The 17,537-nt window shown below is 38.2% G+C and overlaps 5 protein-coding genes across 9 annotated transcripts; 2 read left to right on the top strand and 3 right to left on the bottom strand.

The window, feature by feature from the left end:
• Nucleotides 1-11: 11 nt before the first annotated feature.
• On the bottom strand, nt 12-2,052 carry scocb (short coiled-coil protein b). Its single transcript, XM_039649282.2, has 4 exons — nt 1,914-2,052; nt 1,394-1,495; nt 804-884; nt 12-711 (listed from the first exon to the last, which is right to left on the bottom strand). The coding sequence occupies exons 2-4, from the start codon at nt 1,410-1,412 to the stop codon at nt 569-571; spliced, it is 243 nt and encodes an 80-aa protein (XP_039505216.1). The 5' UTR covers nt 1,413-1,495; nt 1,914-2,052; the 3' UTR covers nt 12-568.
• A 969-nt stretch (nt 2,053-3,021) lies between these two features.
• On the bottom strand, nt 3,022-6,884 carry LOC120461142 (uncharacterized). Of its 2 annotated transcripts, none has more exons than XM_039649280.2 (4): nt 6,192-6,884; nt 5,826-6,001; nt 5,121-5,217; nt 3,022-4,010 (listed from the first exon to the last, which is right to left on the bottom strand). In XM_039649280.2, the coding sequence occupies exons 1-4, from the start codon at nt 6,484-6,486 to the stop codon at nt 3,163-3,165; spliced, it is 1,416 nt and encodes a 471-aa protein (XP_039505214.2). In that variant the 5' UTR covers nt 6,487-6,884; the 3' UTR covers nt 3,022-3,162. The 2 variants fall into 2 exon arrangements, with proteins under 2 accessions (XP_039505214.2, XP_088991114.1); XM_089134988.1 differs by having other exon boundaries at nt 5,826-6,103; nt 6,192-6,638.
• A 498-nt stretch (nt 6,885-7,382) lies between these two features.
• Nucleotides 7,383-8,834, top strand: mif (macrophage migration inhibitory factor). The gene is made up of 3 exons (XM_039649281.2): nt 7,383-7,626; nt 8,242-8,414; nt 8,629-8,834. The coding sequence occupies exons 1-3, from the start codon at nt 7,519-7,521 to the stop codon at nt 8,693-8,695; spliced, it is 348 nt and encodes a 115-aa protein (XP_039505215.1). The 5' UTR covers nt 7,383-7,518; the 3' UTR covers nt 8,696-8,834.
• A 399-nt stretch (nt 8,835-9,233) lies between these two features.
• Nucleotides 9,234-10,768, bottom strand: selenoh (selenoprotein H). The gene is made up of 5 exons (XM_039649278.2): nt 10,623-10,768; nt 10,238-10,364; nt 9,837-9,979; nt 9,575-9,698; nt 9,234-9,485 (listed from the first exon to the last, which is right to left on the bottom strand). The coding sequence occupies exons 1-4, from the start codon at nt 10,642-10,644 to the stop codon at nt 9,592-9,594; spliced, it is 399 nt and encodes a 132-aa protein (XP_039505212.2). The 5' UTR covers nt 10,645-10,768; the 3' UTR covers nt 9,234-9,485; nt 9,575-9,591.
• A 1,563-nt stretch (nt 10,769-12,331) lies between these two features.
• Nucleotides 12,332-17,511, top strand: clp1 (cleavage factor polyribonucleotide kinase subunit 1). 4 transcript variants are annotated; one of them, XM_039649304.2, is made up of 7 exons: nt 12,356-12,429; nt 12,606-12,624; nt 12,713-12,990; nt 13,072-13,179; nt 14,174-14,293; nt 14,377-14,514; nt 16,648-17,511. In XM_039649304.2, exons 3-7 carry the CDS (start codon nt 12,715-12,717, stop codon nt 17,341-17,343), a joined length of 1,338 nt encoding a protein of 445 aa, XP_039505238.1. In that variant the 5' UTR covers nt 12,356-12,429; nt 12,606-12,624; nt 12,713-12,714; the 3' UTR covers nt 17,344-17,511. The 4 variants fall into 4 exon arrangements, with proteins under 4 accessions (XP_088991115.1, XP_039505237.1, XP_039505238.1 ...); XM_089134989.1 differs by lacking the exon at nt 12,606-12,624 and having other exon boundaries at nt 12,332-12,385; XM_039649303.2 differs by having other exon boundaries at nt 12,341-12,624.
• Nucleotides 17,512-17,537: the final 26 nt, after the last annotated feature.

A 17,537-nucleotide genomic window follows, 5' to 3' on the forward strand; every position in this document is an offset into this window, starting at 1 on the left:
AGCACAGCAAATTATTATTATTATTTTTTAATTAAAACAGGCATTTGCAATGCCACACAATGGTAAGATTCTACACATACAAACACAACAAATTCATAAAGATATTCAGAGGCACAGGTGTAATGCATGCTAGAGAACTCCCTTCTGTTAATAGCACCAAGAAAAAGGTCTAAATTTCATTCCCTGATCAGAATGACCTGAAATGTTTTCTCTCGACTTGACTATAATCAGTGCTGATACAGAGAGAGCAACTGTCATGCCATCACAACTGCACTCTCAACTACAAATCATAAGTGTGAAATACAAAATACATATTTTAAAAACAATTTCAAATATTACTAATTAATATTATCATACCCTGTCTGAACATAAAAAAAACTGCAACCTAACTAAAAGGATTTTTAGCATGTTGAACAAAGTCATTGAAAAATGAAATGTAAACAAACATTAATACTGATAAATAAAACAAATGTAAACATTTACCATTTTAGTGACACGGGGATAAAATGAGTCTAGTGGAAGGGTTTATCTGCGTGGGGTTGTGGATCTGGGAGAGAGGGATGCTCTCTTACTTCCGTTTGCTTTTGGAGTCGGTGGTCTGAAACACGCTAGATGCCGACATGAGGTTCTCGATGTACTGCCCAAGAACCTGATTTTCAGATTTTAACTTCAGATTTTCTTCTTTTACTGCGTCCACCCGAGCTGAGAGATCTACCAAAACAAGAGAGAGAAAGACATAAAGCTTGTTATTTAATATAAGGTTGAAAAGTGCTTGCAACAAGCAAGGGGAGCTGGTTACTTGCCTTCAAGAGTATTCTGCAACTCAAGGACCTGGTTTATAAGTCTGGTCTTCTCCTCCAGTTCCACCTGGTTTTCTATGTCCCCTGGAAGACAAACTTAATTAAAGTCACCATTAAAATAATTTCCCCTTCCTCTTGCAGCGACATTTCTTCACTTCTCTGATGATGCGTTTAATAGCGCTATGGCGAAACAACCTGTCACTCACATGACATCGCAGCAATAGCAAACTACAACCATCCAATCAATTCCCAATGGACAAAATCCAGTCCTGTCCTATGTCAAAGACAACTTCTGTTTCATGCAGACTTTTTCCTGCACTGAGAAACTCCTAATGCTTATTACTAACAAAAAATGTAATGAAGATTTTTTTTAACAATTTAAAGCCCCTACTACTTTATAGATGTGTTGGTTAGAATTTACATTTGAAAAAAAGATAATTTTTCATCTTTTTGTCTGTTTATTGTCAACTGTTTCAATTTGACATTTATCTAATAAGATAAATGAAAAAATATCTGTTGCTGTGTGTGATACTTCCTATAAAACAAAACAAAAAAAATGCCAAGATTTATTCACTATCCACATTAGATCTTACCATCCATGTCAGAATTCATGGCGAAATACTCGTCTTCTGTTTTGAAATGCAGGGCTGCAACTTGAGTGGACACTTCAGGATGAGCACAAGGATTTATGGAAACTGTAAAAAAAAATAATAATAATAAAAAAATAGACCAGGAGTTTGAAAAGACATTCAATCACAGATATGGACGGTGTCTTATTCATTAATGCCGCAATGCTAGGCGCTACATATCTAAATAGCATGCACGCGCATTGTGTATGCCTATTTTATGTAACATAATAGTAGCATATATATTTTTATATATGGCCCGTGTCAAAATGCACAAAATAAAGTCCAAATTAGTTTTATATCATATTATAAATCTGCTGCTGCTACTCAGTTTAGCCGCGGTTAGCTGACACACAGCTGATGAGGTAAACAAACCAAGACACTGTCCATTAGAGTGCCCTCTGAAGCACAATTCATATCCTTCGCCTAAATATATACTCATATAAATCTACAACATCCAAATTAATTATGTAAATTATATCCAAACCTTTGAAATGTACAATTCGACCGGATGAAGAGGTGTCTCACTGCCACAGCGATGTCTTCTGGAGTCTGACGTCATAGCATTAACCCTTTAGATCCCACAGCAATTTTTTTATAAAGGTAATTATTTTCCTAAGCAAATGTAGTTTTCAAAAAACGTGTTCAAACAAACACGTCATGACTTCGTTAAACTAGTGTTCATTTCAAAGAATTGCTTCAAAACTGGTTGACTCGAGAACTGCTCGGACTGATTAAATAAAAAAAAAGGGAACAAATCGTTCGGTCCAATCCTAGTTTTAAGAAACGTTCAGAGCTTCTTACGGTAAGTTTGGGGGAAAGGAATTTCAAACACTGAAAATCCACGTGAAAACAATATCCTAAAAAGCATTTAAAAAACGCCTTTCATCTGTTAAACTTGAGGGGGAAATTACTCATATGTCACAGGCAAATATAAGCCAGGTGCATTTCATGAGGTGTTGAAGGAATAAAATGTTGAGCTATTCATCCGAATCTTGAGTAACTTTTCTAGCAAGGAATATTACCTTTGACTCTAGGTTGCTGGTCAATTTGTTTGAACATAAAATTAAATATTTTAAACAATGTGACAATGTTGGTAACCAGAGAGTTGGCGGACTCAATTAACTTCCATTGTAGGAAAGAAAAAACTGTCTGGTCACCAGCATTTTTTAAACATTTTCTTTTGTGTTCAACACAAGAAAGAAACTCATACAGGGTTGGAACAACATGATTTTTTTTTTGGGTGAACTATTCCTTTAATTACAAGACCTAAAGCAATACTGTTATCATCACAACAAATATTTCACTTCTGAATTAAAAACAACACAAAAACAATTCTTAAGAATGCATGAATAACACAGTTGGTTATTAATAAGAAACTTGACAAACTTGACTTGACATAACAGAATAGTTGTTTGCATTTTTGGATTTGGAAAAGAGGCGCTTGTCATGTTGCTATATATACTCTAACTATGAATAATAATAATAATAAATAAGAAAATCCACTTTATTGTCATTGCACTATAGGTTAAGTGTGCTTTGTTTTGAGGTTTAGGGTTTGTGTACAAGTCAGTAAGTAATGAGATCATGTTTGGGGTAAAAGCATGTGGTAAGATGCAAATAGAAAAATTAGAAATACAGAAAATGAATAGAAATATGAAGAAAAAGGTCTTTTTGAGCACTGCAGTTTTGACTAGTTTAGTATTGCGTAAGATTCTCACAAACGGTGAATAACATTAACTGTTATACAGACACTGATGCTGCTTGAACTGCTCAGTATCGCTGAATGTCTGGTTGCACTGAGAGCAGTGGTGGGAGTTTCGCAGTGGTGAGAGCTTCCCCGTTGCATCTCCAATGTGGATGTGCTGATGCCGTTTAAGGTATTCCACTCGACTGAATCGTTTCCCACACGCCCCGCACTCGTACGGCCTTTCACCCGTGTGGATGCGCTGGTGCCTCTCCAGGTTACCGAGACGACTGAAGCTGCGGCCACACTGCGGGCACCTGTGGGGACGCTCACCAGTGTGAACCAGCTGATGCCGTTCGAGGGACCGCGAGTGCGTGAAGCGTTTGCCACAGAGTTCGCAGTAGTGCGGCTGCTCTCCCCCCTGCACACATTCATGGTTCTTAAGGCTCCAGGCGTGGCCGAACGCTCTCCCGCACACAGAGCACTGATAAGGCCGGTCCTCGGCCGCAGGGCACGAGTGCTTCATGAGGTCAGAAGTGGAGTTGAAGCCGCTGCCGCAGCGTGCGCAGAAATGCAGCATGTCCCCGCTTTCTCCTCCCGACTCCTCTTCCTTGTTCGTAGGGGCTGATGTAGGGTCTGCCCTATGTGAGGAGGACGACATACCCTGCTGAGAGCTGCATAAACCATCTAGTCCGATGAACGCCACACCTTCAGATCCACACGCCTCCTGAGACGGGCTACCCAGGCCGGACTCTGCCTCCTCGCGTTCACGCTCCGCTTTTAAGGCCGTCTCCAGTCCACTGAGCTCGTCTCCAACAGTCATTGTCTCCGCCGCTTGCCCCTCCCACACTTCAGCAGCAGTGGATTCAGGGCCAGTAGAGGCGGGGCCCATTTCTCCTGCAGATACAAATACTACATTTTAGTTTGCACATTAAGGAACTAAGGATCTACATTTGATCTATGTAGCCCTCAATCGGGTCATGGGGTCTATACGACCCCAATCGACTTTTGAAGGTTCCCTTCATCTCAGTGGAATAAGATTTTGTGACTTTTCATACATTATCTATCTATACTCACACAAAAAACTGGGCTTGATTCAGTTGTTCTGAAGGTATGTAAAACATTTTTTACACTTCTGGTCTTCGGGGTCAATATGACCCCACATTGAAATGAATGGGAAATGTGAAAAAAAAAAAAACTAAATATATTTTATTCATTAAAATCCAGCAAAAATCTGAAAATTTTTACACAGAAATGAAGGCCTAGTACTAGAGCATAAATGCAATGTATCATAAAAAATAATATTTCACATGGAAGCTAATGGTGTAGTTGAGGAATTGTGTGGTGTATGGATACAAAAGTACTTTATATCTCCAAAATCACAGCATTAATGAATAGATATACATCAAAAAATATATATTATTTGTATGATTTAAAATGTATATTTTTTGTACAATTACTCAAACAATTTAAAGTGTAAACAGGAAACGAAGACCATTTTAAGGTTAATACATCATTGCTGAACAAATATATTACTTTTTTTTAAACTTACAAACCCCAATTGTTTTCAAAAATCAATTTTTGAAATAATACCTTTTTTTTTTATTTAATCGCCCATCATGTTGTTCCAAACCTGTATGCTATTCTTTTTCTTTTTCCACAACAGAACACAAATGAGGAACTTCCGAAGAATTTACAATTTTCTATACAACAGCAATTCACGGTGCCCACGACTATCAACTAGCTCCAAAAACAAAACAAAAAAACTCTATATATACTGTTAATGTATAGAGAAAGAGTGTACATGTATATTGTAAGTGTAGTGTATTTCTCCTTTTGTTTCACAAAATAAGCACACAGATTTAAAACATAAAAATGGAGTACCCAATGACAGAATTGTGATCAACTAAAATATTCCTTCAACTGTTCATGCTCACAATCACACACACACACACAAATAACACAATAATAACCGTTTTTTTCCAAGCAAAGCATTGCAGAGCTTACCGTGGGTGGGACTGGGGGAGTGAGGGCTGGTTTCACTGTGGTTCATCTGTAGAGCCTCTTGCAACAGCCTCAGGGAGTCTGATCTGTAGCCTTCCACCTTTATCCATCATCCCACAGAAGCAGAAAGAGCGAAAACGCAAGGTGTGAAATAAATTCCCTTTGGTCGTAAAAATGCATCTCTTTTAAAACAGATAATAAACACTCATGACACATCTGAGGTGGAAGTAACCGTTATCTTAACATTTGAAATTGTTTTAATGCAATGAGACGGCATTTTAACTTGATTGGCAGGTAAGTGGGCATTCCTGAAGAAGCCGTCATATGCTTGAAGCTGTCCACTAGTGGTTTGAGCAACAAGATGATAAAATGCATGAACCCTTTCTACACTATAATTAACATTGTCCAATTTTGTTCTGATCTATCTAGGGAATATGAATTACACATGAATATCATGATCTCAATCTAGAGGGAAAGACAGTGACATCAGCCCTGAAAAAAAAGTGAATTTCAGTTTCTATAATTGTTGTCAACAATGATGGGTTATATGTTTGGGCAGTTTTTGCACTTATACTTTGATTGAAATTAGTTTGAGTTTGCAAAATGGGATTGTTGTCTTCAGATCCTTCTCCTGTCCATAGCCCTCTGCATCTCCTCTCTCTCCTCCACTCCCTGCAGCTCATTCCTAACATCTGATTGGCTACTCACCTCCTCTTTAATGCCGGCCACCTCCTTCCTCTCTCCAGACACGCATATCCTTTCCTCCTCCTCCCCACCTCCTTCAGTTGGCAGATGGACACTGAACACGTCCCTCCTCTCATCCCTCACTCCTCCAGTCCCCTCACCCCACGCATTAGCACTCCACTCCTTCCCTTGCTTGCCTCCTGAGAGAAAAAGATGGGAGGGGGAAGAGAGGAGAGAGGAGGACAGGAGGGGGAGGGAGGAATCCAAAAGAGGAGGAGAGGGAGGAGAAAGAAACCTGAGAACTGAGGAGCAGGGCGCCATTATGGTTTCTCTATTAAAGCACGATAAAACCGAATCGCACAATAAATCCGAGTTGGCCAGTGCGCTTACTTTGGAGATCCGTTCTTCGCGCTTTGCGCACGGTGTCGTCCGCGCCAAGCAGTCCAGACGCGCGCCGACTGGCCGCCCAGCCCATGCCATATTTGCGTTCGTTTCTCAATTTATTCTCTGTTAGCCTCAGTCTCAATTTCAGCGCTTCGTTCTCTTTTCTGTTAAGAGAGATTTCCACCAGGTAGTCGTTCACCGTGTCCTGGAAGAGTTTGGTGATCTCGCACACGGATGCGCGGACCAAACTGTCCATGACAGCGGTCAGGTGTGCTTGAAAGGTCTTGACCGATTCCGCCATAGCTTTACTAGGGTTCAGTCGCACATATAATAAATAAAGTTATGCCCAAAAAACTATCAACGAATCGCTGTTACGCCATATCAGCACCAGTTATACTTCATGTTTTTAAACATCCGCTTTACAACAACACTTAATTTAAATGAGCATTTAGTCAAAATGATCCGACATCAACAGTGGCAACGGCTGTCACCCGTAACTTTGTACACAGCCAATGGAATGAACCCTGTTCCTCTATCTTAAAAGCCAGCGACCACACAAATCAAACCCTCAAAAGATGAAATTCCACTCCAGATGAAAAAAGATCTATGTTCATGTTTTATCGGTGTTTATGCGCTATCAGCGGGACAATTTCACCCAGTCGCGACCACCCCTCTCAACTCAAGAGGTTTTAATTCTCGCCTACAATATTATTTCCGGATGTCGCGTTCTGCGCATGCGCAAAGCTACCGTAATTACTTGAAGAAAATGGACCAATGAAGGGTCAAGGCTGGTTAGCTTTGGCAGCTAGCCCCTGCTAATAGTCTTTTTTTCTCCATTGAATAAACATATTGACAATTATACAACTATGCATACAAAATTAAAACACAAAAGAGAAAAAAAAATGAAATACGAAAATTGTCCCCTTTTTGTTGCAAAGCACTTTGATCTGCATTCCTCATAATAAATGCTATAAAAAATAAAGTTTATTATTAAAACAGATTTTCAGTATTTGATAGAAATATAAACAATAAATAAAATTGATAAATAACAAAATATTTTAAACTTTCAATTATACATAAAAAAAAGAAAAGATGACAGTTTGTGCATGTCTGAGTTCTTCTGGGGCTGCTTGCGCCAGCCGAGCAACAACGGATCTACAGTCCTAAATGTGTCATACGGCGTTTTACGGTAGCCTTAGAAGTAATCGTTGCATCGTGGTTACTTCAACTTCTCGTTTTCAACCAGGGCTCACATCTGGACACATTCCCGAAGGCGTTGGTTCTTCCTTGCACTATTTAGCAGTACGTGCTGCATTGTCTCTCCGTTGCAGTCATGCCGATGTTCGTGGTGAACACAAATGTAGCAAAGGACTCTGTTCCTGCTGAGCTGCTGTCGGAGGCCACGCAAGAGCTCGCCAAAGCGATGGGCAAACCCGCGCAGGTGAGCAGACTGCATTTTTATCGTTTAAAAACAACAACAAAAGCATATTGCTTATGCATTGACTTTGTATATCAGTCTGCATGGAATGAGGGACTAAATACTGTACGAGTCAACGATACATAGACGAGACTCTGTTATCCTCTTAGCTGCAACATGTCATTGGATTACAATTGTTTTAACCCTAAAGAAGACATGTAGGCAGCAGCCTATGTATCAATATTGATTGTTTAGATTAAAACTAGTCTAGTGATGATGGGTCGGACTCATTTCCTTGAATCATACTTTCGAACGTTTCAAAGAACCAGTTCAAAAAAACCGATTCAGTGATTCTTTTACGTCATGACCAAATTGTATCGCGTTTCCTCAGTGACATCACGTCATGAATCTAAAACATTCCAATAAATCCATTTGTTTGCACTTTTTGCTTTTTATCAAGATTTAATACGATTCCTCGTATTAAATTACTGTGTATTCCAGTTCAGTGTTTTGCTGCAACAATATAATAAACCAAATATGTATTTAAATCACTTGATACTAAAAGTATTTTATTTTTTTCCGAAAGAACTGAATTATTAACTGTTTAATCTTGTCTGTCTTTGTATTGATATGTGATAGTATATTGCCGTACACATCATCCCGGATCAGATGATGATGTTCGGTGGAAAAGGAGATCCGTGCGCGCTCTGCTCTCTCACCAGCATTGGAAAGATCGGCGGTGCGCAAAATAAACAATACTCCAAACTTCTTATGGGCTTGCTCAACAAACACCTTAACATTTCACCTGACAGGTACCTGGAAATAACCACAATATAGAGGTGTCTCTTTTACTAGCAGAATATTTGACATAATGTGGTGCAATAATAAAGCTTTAACTTCTAAACTTCATATACATTTTTGTTAAAATGCATATGCATGGATTTCATATCTGCTCTTCATATTTAGAACAATTAATACATTTGAATTTTAGTGTAGTGTTTGTTTAATGAAACTATTGCTTTTCAGGATCTATATAAACTTTGTTGATATGGATGGAGCCAACGTGGCTTGGAACAGCACCACCTTCGGATGAAGAAAGGGATGTATGGCTGTGGTTTCTCCTCCAGCTTTACTTGGAGAGGAGCAGTTGGGAGCATAATGTCTTCAGTCGATTTAGTCTTAACTTACAGCAGACACCATCTTTTGACAATAAAAGTTCTCTTTAAACTGTATTGAGATGCTGTGTTGTTTTTTTTTTGGTTATTTATGCTTCTTGAAAGCACAAATGCTCAGGAAGTCATAATGCTGATAAAGGAATTGTATAAGTTATGGTCCAGATAAATTTTAACAACCAAATATTTTTCTAAAACTAGGTCCAGATTGTGATTGACATTTCCTTCAGCCTGAGGCTTATTCATTCCACTTTTGGTGTGAAAGAGCATTTGCCAAAAAAAAAAAAGTGTCATTAGTACTTAGTTCTGTTATGTAATGCATTATTTTATTTTTTATTTTCATAAAAAAAAAAACAAGAAAAGCAATTAGTTACTTTTTAAGGGAGTAATGCAAAATTGTAACATTTCTTAAAAGTTACTTTCCCCAACGTGGATTAACAATGATGATGCAGATTAAAGTGAGATCAAGCAAGATTTATTTTGTATTCAAACAGTAAAAAAAAGAAAGAATCGATAGAGAGACAGATAAAAGCAATCTAGAAACTAGTCAAACAGAACATGAAGAGTTTAAGAGCTTAACAGAGGAAGGCAGGCAAGGTCAATTATCCAGCCAGAACAAAAGAGCTGATCATCAGAAAACAGACGGGGAGATTTTCCCATTAGTCCATTAACATCATTATGCATCCAATGTCCAGGAACAAAGATGACTGACTAGAGGGAGAAAATAAATTAGGAAAAGATCGCTTTATTGACATTTACAAAGCTATAATATGTTAAGCAAATAAATAGCATCTTCTGACCTGTCTCCTTATAACTTCTACTTGCTGTTCAGCACTTCTTTAAGGGCAGACACCACTTCAGCAGGATCGGGAAACTTCAGTTTGCGTGGAGGACCCTTCTTAATGCCAGACCACAAAACAATCTCTGTTCAGGAAAAAGAAAAACAGAGTTAACGTGCAAATTATTCTTTGGACATCCATAGATTGTGGCTGTACAATCTTGTTATTCAATGGGATCAGAGAAAGCCATGGATGAAGTATGGATACTGGTTGGCAGTCTTACCTTTATCTCCCTCCATCAGTGTGACCTCAAAGCTGTTCCGCCGAGGTTTCTCTGGATTGAGCACCACCTGAAGTTCAGGGTGCGAGGCAGCAAGTGCCTCACGCACACCTTCTGCATTCCGCCCGTAGACTCGTCAGCTTTTACTGTAAAACAAATATATAACACGGTTAAAGGGCAATATCTGCCACCTGCAAGTAATTTTAAGGGTCAATTTTACCCTTTTGAGCGAGTTTCTTTTTTCTAACAAACAATATATGTAAAATCCTACAATTGATTTAATACATTCTTTTAATATGGCTATAAAATCAAAGTGGCAAAACAAAGCACCTGTAAATAACGCACAGACTATTATCACAGTGTAAACAGAACTCATTTTTACATAACTAGCCATGTGTTCTCACCAATGCTCGATGACGACCCTTTGTCCTGTTTCATCATCTTTTTTGTCTACTCCATCAAGCTTTTCTTTTTTCTCTTCCACTGCAGCTGCTTCTGAATCTATATCAGTCTTACGCTTCCGACCACGACCTGCATGTTTAGGTGGATCACAGTGTTTTTAGTTTGCGTACGTCATGATAAACAGGAAAATCAAGGTTATATTTAAAATTGAGCCTAAACAGACTGTTATGAGATTTGTCTCACGTGACCTCACACAACCACATTGATTCCCAAAATACAGAGCCTGACAAACAGGAAAACTCATAACCTGCTAATGTGAAGCGCTGCACAAACGACTAAGTAATCTGTTCTAGTTTCAAGACCAGAAACGTTTTCAGTGTTACGCACCTGATTTGGCCCGAGTCGCCATTGCCGCCAGCCTGCAACATGTGAAGACTGATGAAGAGTTTGGCGGGTTATGTATGTTGTTGCAGAAAAAGTGTTGAATAATGCTGTGAAAGTTAGACGGACAGTGCCGCCTTTTGGTGTGGAAAGTCTTGGCAGTCGAGGTATTTTTTGCAGTTGGTGCTTAAAAACATTGAAAATGCCCCGGTGTCATGTCACGTGTTATACAGGGTTAATTTTTTTTAGTATGAGAGATAATGAGAATAGACGGTTACACTGCTGCCAAGTCATTTTAATGGAACCTCAAAATATAGGGGTGAATTCAGCTTGATTAGGACACTTTTCCCAATTTATCAACCAGTGGCATCCTTGCAGGTCAATGATGATGATGATGGACAATGAACATCACATGTCAAAATTTCAGATTTTACAACAGAACAGATCAAATAAGCTGCCACAAATTTCGTATATTTTTCACCTTTGATCATCATTAATTATTTGAAAGAAACTACACAAATGTCAATGTTAAGATACGTTTTAATTATAGTTACCAGCAGAGGTCAACATGACAGCAAAGGAAATTATTATCTTTACTGTGTTGCATTCAAGCTTTGAGTAAATCAGTTATACTGTCTTGGTGGTGTGTATAAAAATCAGCACAGTTTTACCAATGTTTTGGTAACTGTTCTCAGTCGAATATCAAAGATTCAGTAACACTTGATGGTCCCTTTTGAGCATCCTGTGTTGACTATAAGTAACTTTGCAACTACATGTCAACTCTCATTAGAGTATTAGTAGACTGTCTGTTTAATATCTGCCAACACTTTATTGTGATGCTCCTCCAACAGACAGTCTGACTATAAGTAACTTTGCAACTACATGTCAACTTATTCTATCCCTAATCCTACCAGTCTACTAAAAAATAACTCAGTGGCTTAGTAAATCTCACAGTAATAGTTAACTTTATTAACTTAATAAAAACTCTGAACATCATTTACTTGATAGTTTGAGTTGAACATGACTAAAGTTAATTTTGTCTAAAAATTTCAGTTCTATTTAAGATTTTTTTTCACTAAAAGAATTCAGTATTTGACTAACCAATTATTTATTTAAAATATACTTAATCTATTTGTGAAATTTCCATCATTTTGAGAATGGGTAATTAAACTGATCTGTTTTAAGAACCACAAATATTACTTTCTTCAAATTAATATTATTCATATTTAACACATACATAATTATCTTGTAAACATTGAAAGAAAACCATTATCAGGACCACTTGTCTTTAATTCTGAGACATATTAATTAATAAATCCTCAGCTACTGTGACAAACCACCAGCAACCAATCTTTTTTATTTTAATCCTGTATACAAAAGGAAGGTTAAAATCATCAGAGACAAATTACCATAGACAGTAAAAGAAAATTACCCATTATATTTTACTTTTTATTTTTTTTTTATTTGAATTCTATCACCATGGCAATTCCTTGTATATGATATGTCTATATGTCTATGGAATATGAAGCTTACTGAACACGTATTTTAGAATATTCGGATTTTTCTATTGTTTATTTATATGAATTTTACGGAACACAATCATATATTTAAAAAAAATCAGTCAAAATCATAGACTGTAAAAAATGACTGGTCAGAGTACAGTAAATAATCTGTGCAGTGTTAGCTGCATACGGAGAGAATGTTCGTCATTGGTCAACCATCACATGACATCATCTACACGCGACACGGCACGGCTTCATCAATGTGTGGTATGTTGGTTTGACAACTCTCTGGTCTGCATGGAAGAAATAAGGTAGTATTTGCAAATTACGAATAGTAGTTAGAACAGTGGCTGTTTGGAATAGCGTAGATACTTTACGATATATTAAAAATAGTATTTGCAAAAGCCCAAAACGGGCTAACGGTAACAAGCTAATTCAGTGTGACATAATTCAAATAAAACACTGTTTTTGCCAAAATATTTCCCAGAGGAAACGAATTTAAGCAGGTAAAGCACAATCATTTTTTATCTTCTCATGTTTAAGAATACAAGTAGCTCTCAAATTTTAAACATTCTAGTTCTTTCTCTGTCACAGCCATGACGGCAGAAGCCTCAGACAAGTCAGCCGAGGAGGGCCTGAGCTCGTCGGGCAGTGCTGGGATTCCTGGCACACGATTCGACTTGGAGAGAGAGACAGAACTGCGTTTTGAGGTCGAAGCAGGAGAACGAGTCCAACTCGAGCTGTTTTCCGGTATGGCTGAGGTGTTCGGATCCGAGCTGAACCGAAATAAGAAGTACACGTTCGGGCCAGGCTCTAAGATTGCTGTGTTCACCTGGCATGGTTGCACTGTGGCACTTTCAGGCAAGACTGAGGTGAGAGGTTAACATGATGTCAGAGGATAATGACAAGGAACTAAGAATCAACTCAAACATGTCTGTCTTCCGTACATATAGGTGGCTTATGTGTCCAAAGATACACCCATGATGCTGTATCTCAACACCCATGCAGCTCTAGAGCAGATGAGACGTCAAGCGGAGAAAGACAATGAGAGAGGCCCTCGGGTATGTTAACGGGCAATTTATTTCAAAGGTTTTATTTGAAATAAATGTATACATTTACTCTGCAAAAAATGAATAAATTGATCAAAAATGACAGTAAAGTCAATGTTAGCAAAGATTTTTTTATTTCAAATGAATGATTTTCCTTTGTTCATCAAAAAATCCTAAAAAAAAGAATCACAGTTTCCACAAAAATAATGAGCAGTACAGCTGTTTTCAACATCGATGATAATAATAAATGTTTCTTGAGCAACAAAATAGCATATTAGAATGATTTATGAAGGATAATGTGACACTGAAGACAAGAGCAATGATGCTGTAAATGCAGCTTTGCCATCACATAAAACTGTAATCAAATGTAATAATATTTCAAAATATTTCTTTTTTTTCAGAATTTTGGATCAAATAAAGAAAAGAGACTTTTTCAAAAATATATGTAAAAAAGAAACCCCCCCTTGAATAGTCAAGTCACCTTTATTTATATAGCGCTTTTTACAATACAGATTGTTTCAAAAATAATGCAACAGGTGTGTTTCGGCTGCACAGCAGATCTAGAAGAAAATAGCATCATAGTCCAGCTTAAGTAAGTTCAGTGATGGTTAATTGTTTTGTAAAAAAGTTATTTAGTTCATAATACTTCATATTAGCGCTCTAGAGAAAACAGTAATGTCATCGTCCAGTTCAGTTCTTGTATAATGGTGTCAGTGCAGGCAAATCAAAAATATTGTTGAGTATTAACTGTCCCCAACTAAGCAAGCCAAAAGGCGACAAAGGCACAACAATTAATAGTGTATATATTAGGGGTGGGAATATTTAGGCACCTCGCAATTTGATTGGCTTACAATTACAATTCATAGTGCTGTAATGTGATAAGGATAAAATGGTAATCAATGTATCTGGATGCATATTTTATTTTCTATACAGGATTTCCTTTTCTCTACTGTATGACTATATATATAGTTAAGTTGTGGTTGTTAAACAGGGTTTGTTGTCATAGGTAATGGTAGTCGGACCAACTGATGTGGGAAAGACAACATTGTGTCGAGTGTTGCTGAACTGTGCTGTGCGACTGGGACGAAGACCTACGCTGGTAGAATTGGATGTCGGCCAGAGCAGCGTGAGTAAAGGATGCAGATCTGCTAAACATTACAGAATCGTATGAAATGAAACGCTTGCATGTTTAATTGTTCTTGTCTTTAGGTCTCTGTGCCTGGAACTATGGCAGCTCTGTGCATTGAGCGTCCTGCTGATGTAGAAGAAGGCTTCTCTGTACAGGCTCCACTTGTCTTTCACTTTGGCTCCACCACACCAGGAACGAACATCAAACTTTACAACAAGGTAATGGCAAAGTTGCACTTAAAGGCAGGCATACGCGGTACGAATTCTGATGGTCGGAAGATCGTATGTCCAGGTACACTTTACGAGTGAGTTTATCCAAAAATCGTACGGAGGCAGTGATGTACGACATGATTTTACGACCTGCTGAATTCCGAAGAAATCGCATGAAGTTCTGCGCTAAAAACTCTCTCATAACTGCATATAAAATATTGATACAAGCCGTGATTATTTCAGCACCGGGAAACGGACGTCCAGTCACCCTTGTGTGTGTGTGTGTGTGTGTGTGAATGAGTTAAAAAACGTAGTTACGGTAGGCCATAAAAAAAAAAAAATTTCAAGCTCTCTGAATGATTAATTAGCTGTTTAAACCACCTCATGTTAGTGTTTGCAATTAATTTTGCTTCGAGAAAGCTATAGCGCAGTGAACGGGGCTTGAGTGAGCTTGAGCGCGTTGTGAGTGAGGGCGCGGGTGCCAGATCCCGTATTGTCAGATCCACATAATGGAAAGGTGACAGTATCTGGACTTGTTTTTTGGATTAATGTCACAATTTAGGAAGTTATTAAAGTGATTCGTAATATATTAATCTTATTTCCAAAACACAAGTTTTGAACTTATTTCAGATTTTTATATAATTTCTTTGTTTTTGTTAGTTTTTGCTTGTTTTTCGTAGCAATATCTGGCAACATTGTTCTGTCGGCATTAATAAAAAAAAGCTTAGGCTGTAGACAAACTGTAATTTCTTTTAGGAAGAAACAAACGTAATGATCATTGTGACGTGTTAGAATCTGTAAGAAATGCATAACACTATCAAAAACAATAGCATAATAGCAGATGTTTCAGAATGAAATATGCCAAATACTGGCCAGTAGGAACAAGGCAGATGCGGTTTAGTTAACCTTTCACAAAGTCATCTTAAAAACATTAATTGAAGCAGTGTTTCTAGTAGTCCACACCATTTTCGTCTTTCTTCTGTGGATTTCCTCAGCTCCTGATTGGTCAAGTTCAGATAGATCGACAAATCGGCTCATTCAACCGCACACACCTCGTGAATGCTGACAGCTCCCAAACTTTTTAGACATGCTTAAAAATTATCGGGAGGTCGAGAGGTGCTCTGCTCGGCTCGTATCTTCCTCGCATACGATACGAGCCACGACATGCGAGCATAACCGATTTACACGCGATTTCTCCCGAGTGAAAAAAATCATCTGCGAGCTCGTAAAACAGCAAAAAATCGCACCGTGTACGCCCACCTTAAGGGATTGTTTTCTTTATACTTCAGTCATACACTGAGCTTTGGGCCATAAATTGTTGGAGCAGATTGATCTTGGCCCCAAACTATCCTGGCACTGTTTAATCAATAATAACGAGAAGTAGTGCATTTATCTTTCACTTAAACGCAGCTATAAAGTCTCACTCTTCTTCTGTAATTGTTGATGCAGAAACAGCAAAAACAGTTTTTGTAGCAGTAACTGAGGGAAAAGTAGTACTCATTGGTTGCATTGTGACATTGTGCTCTTTTTAAAAATTATTTCAGAGAAACAGTGTCAGTATTACTAGGGTGAAAGAGTTTAGTAAAAAGAATCTTAGCTTTGAGTATTAGGACTGTTAAAGAAAACATTCATGGTTGTTTTCCCCATTGTTTATGGTGCTTGGTCCATTAGTGCATGTTATTATAACGTTGAATACTGTTGTATGATATTACATGTTTTATCTGTTTCTGTTTCTTTCATATTTTTGTGTTCTATTTTTTTCTTGTTAAATTATGTCTGATTGTAATACAGTAATGTTCAAAAGTTTGGGGTCAGTAATGTTTTTTTAATTTATTTAAAGAAATGATTATATTTAGCATATTTTTATTTATCAAGGATGCATTCAATTGATCAAAATTAACACGGGACTTTAACATGATTGCAAAAAATGTTGTTTCTTTTACATGTTTACATTTTCCCCCTATTTTTTCTATTCTATACTTTCTAAAAACCTTTCCTTTTATTTATTTTATTTTATTTCCTTTTATTTGTTACTGAAGTAACAGGTTGTGAATGCTCTTTCCTGTTGACTTCACTTTGCATCATCCAGACAAAATAAAAGAATGTGTTATAATTTGTCTCTTTTTTTCTCTTTGTGTGTAGCTGACTTCATGCCTTGCTGAAGTGTTTTCCCAGCGCTGCGAAGTGAACCGCAAAGCTAGTGTGGGTGGCTGCATAATCAACACATGTGGTTGGGTCAAAGGTTCAGGCTATCAGGCACTGGTCCACTGTGCTTCAGCCTTTCAGGTGGATGTTGTTCTAGTCCTGGACCAGGAGCGTCTCTACAATGAGCTTAAACGTGACCTGCCACACTTTGTACGTGTCGTCCTTCTGCCAAAATCTGGTGGCGTGGTGGAACGCTCCAAGGACTGCCGGCGAGAGTCACGGGACGAAAAGATCCGGGAATACTTCTATGGTTTCCGTGGAACATCTTTTTACCCTCACGCCTTTGATGTGCGCTTTTCAGATGTGCGCATTTACAAGATTGGTGCGCCCTCTATCCCAGACTCCTGTCTCCCCCTGGGTATGTCTCAGGACGACACCCAGCTCAAACTCGTCCCAGTTAGCCCAGGCAGGGATTTGACCCACCACGTGCTGAGTGTGAGTTCGGTGGAGGATGAAACCGAGGTGGGTGCGGATCAGAGCAGAGGGATTCTAGAGAGTCCGGTGTGTGGCTTTATAGTGGTGACAGCGGTGGACACTCAAGCTCAAGTGATGACGGTACTCTCACCGGCGCCCAGACCGCTGCCACGACACACTCTGCTCATCATGGACATTCGCTTCATAGACCTTAAATAGAAGCATACAAGTATTTGTAGCTATGTTTGGTTTTCAAAGGGGTAATTTTAATATTTTTGTACATTTGTAAAAGCTGCTGTTGTTTTATTTTTTAATAAATTTAATTGCAATTTTATATGTCCTTCTGAACATACAATAAAACAAACCCAAACCAGTTTGACTACGTTATTTTGCCTGCCATTTCTTCTTCTTCT

This window comes from Pimephales promelas, chromosome 9 (assembly GCF_988280905.1).
Source record: "Pimephales promelas chromosome 9, fPimPro1.hap1.1, whole genome shotgun sequence".
Classification (NCBI taxonomy): Eukaryota; Metazoa; Chordata; class Actinopteri; order Cypriniformes; family Leuciscidae; genus Pimephales; species Pimephales promelas.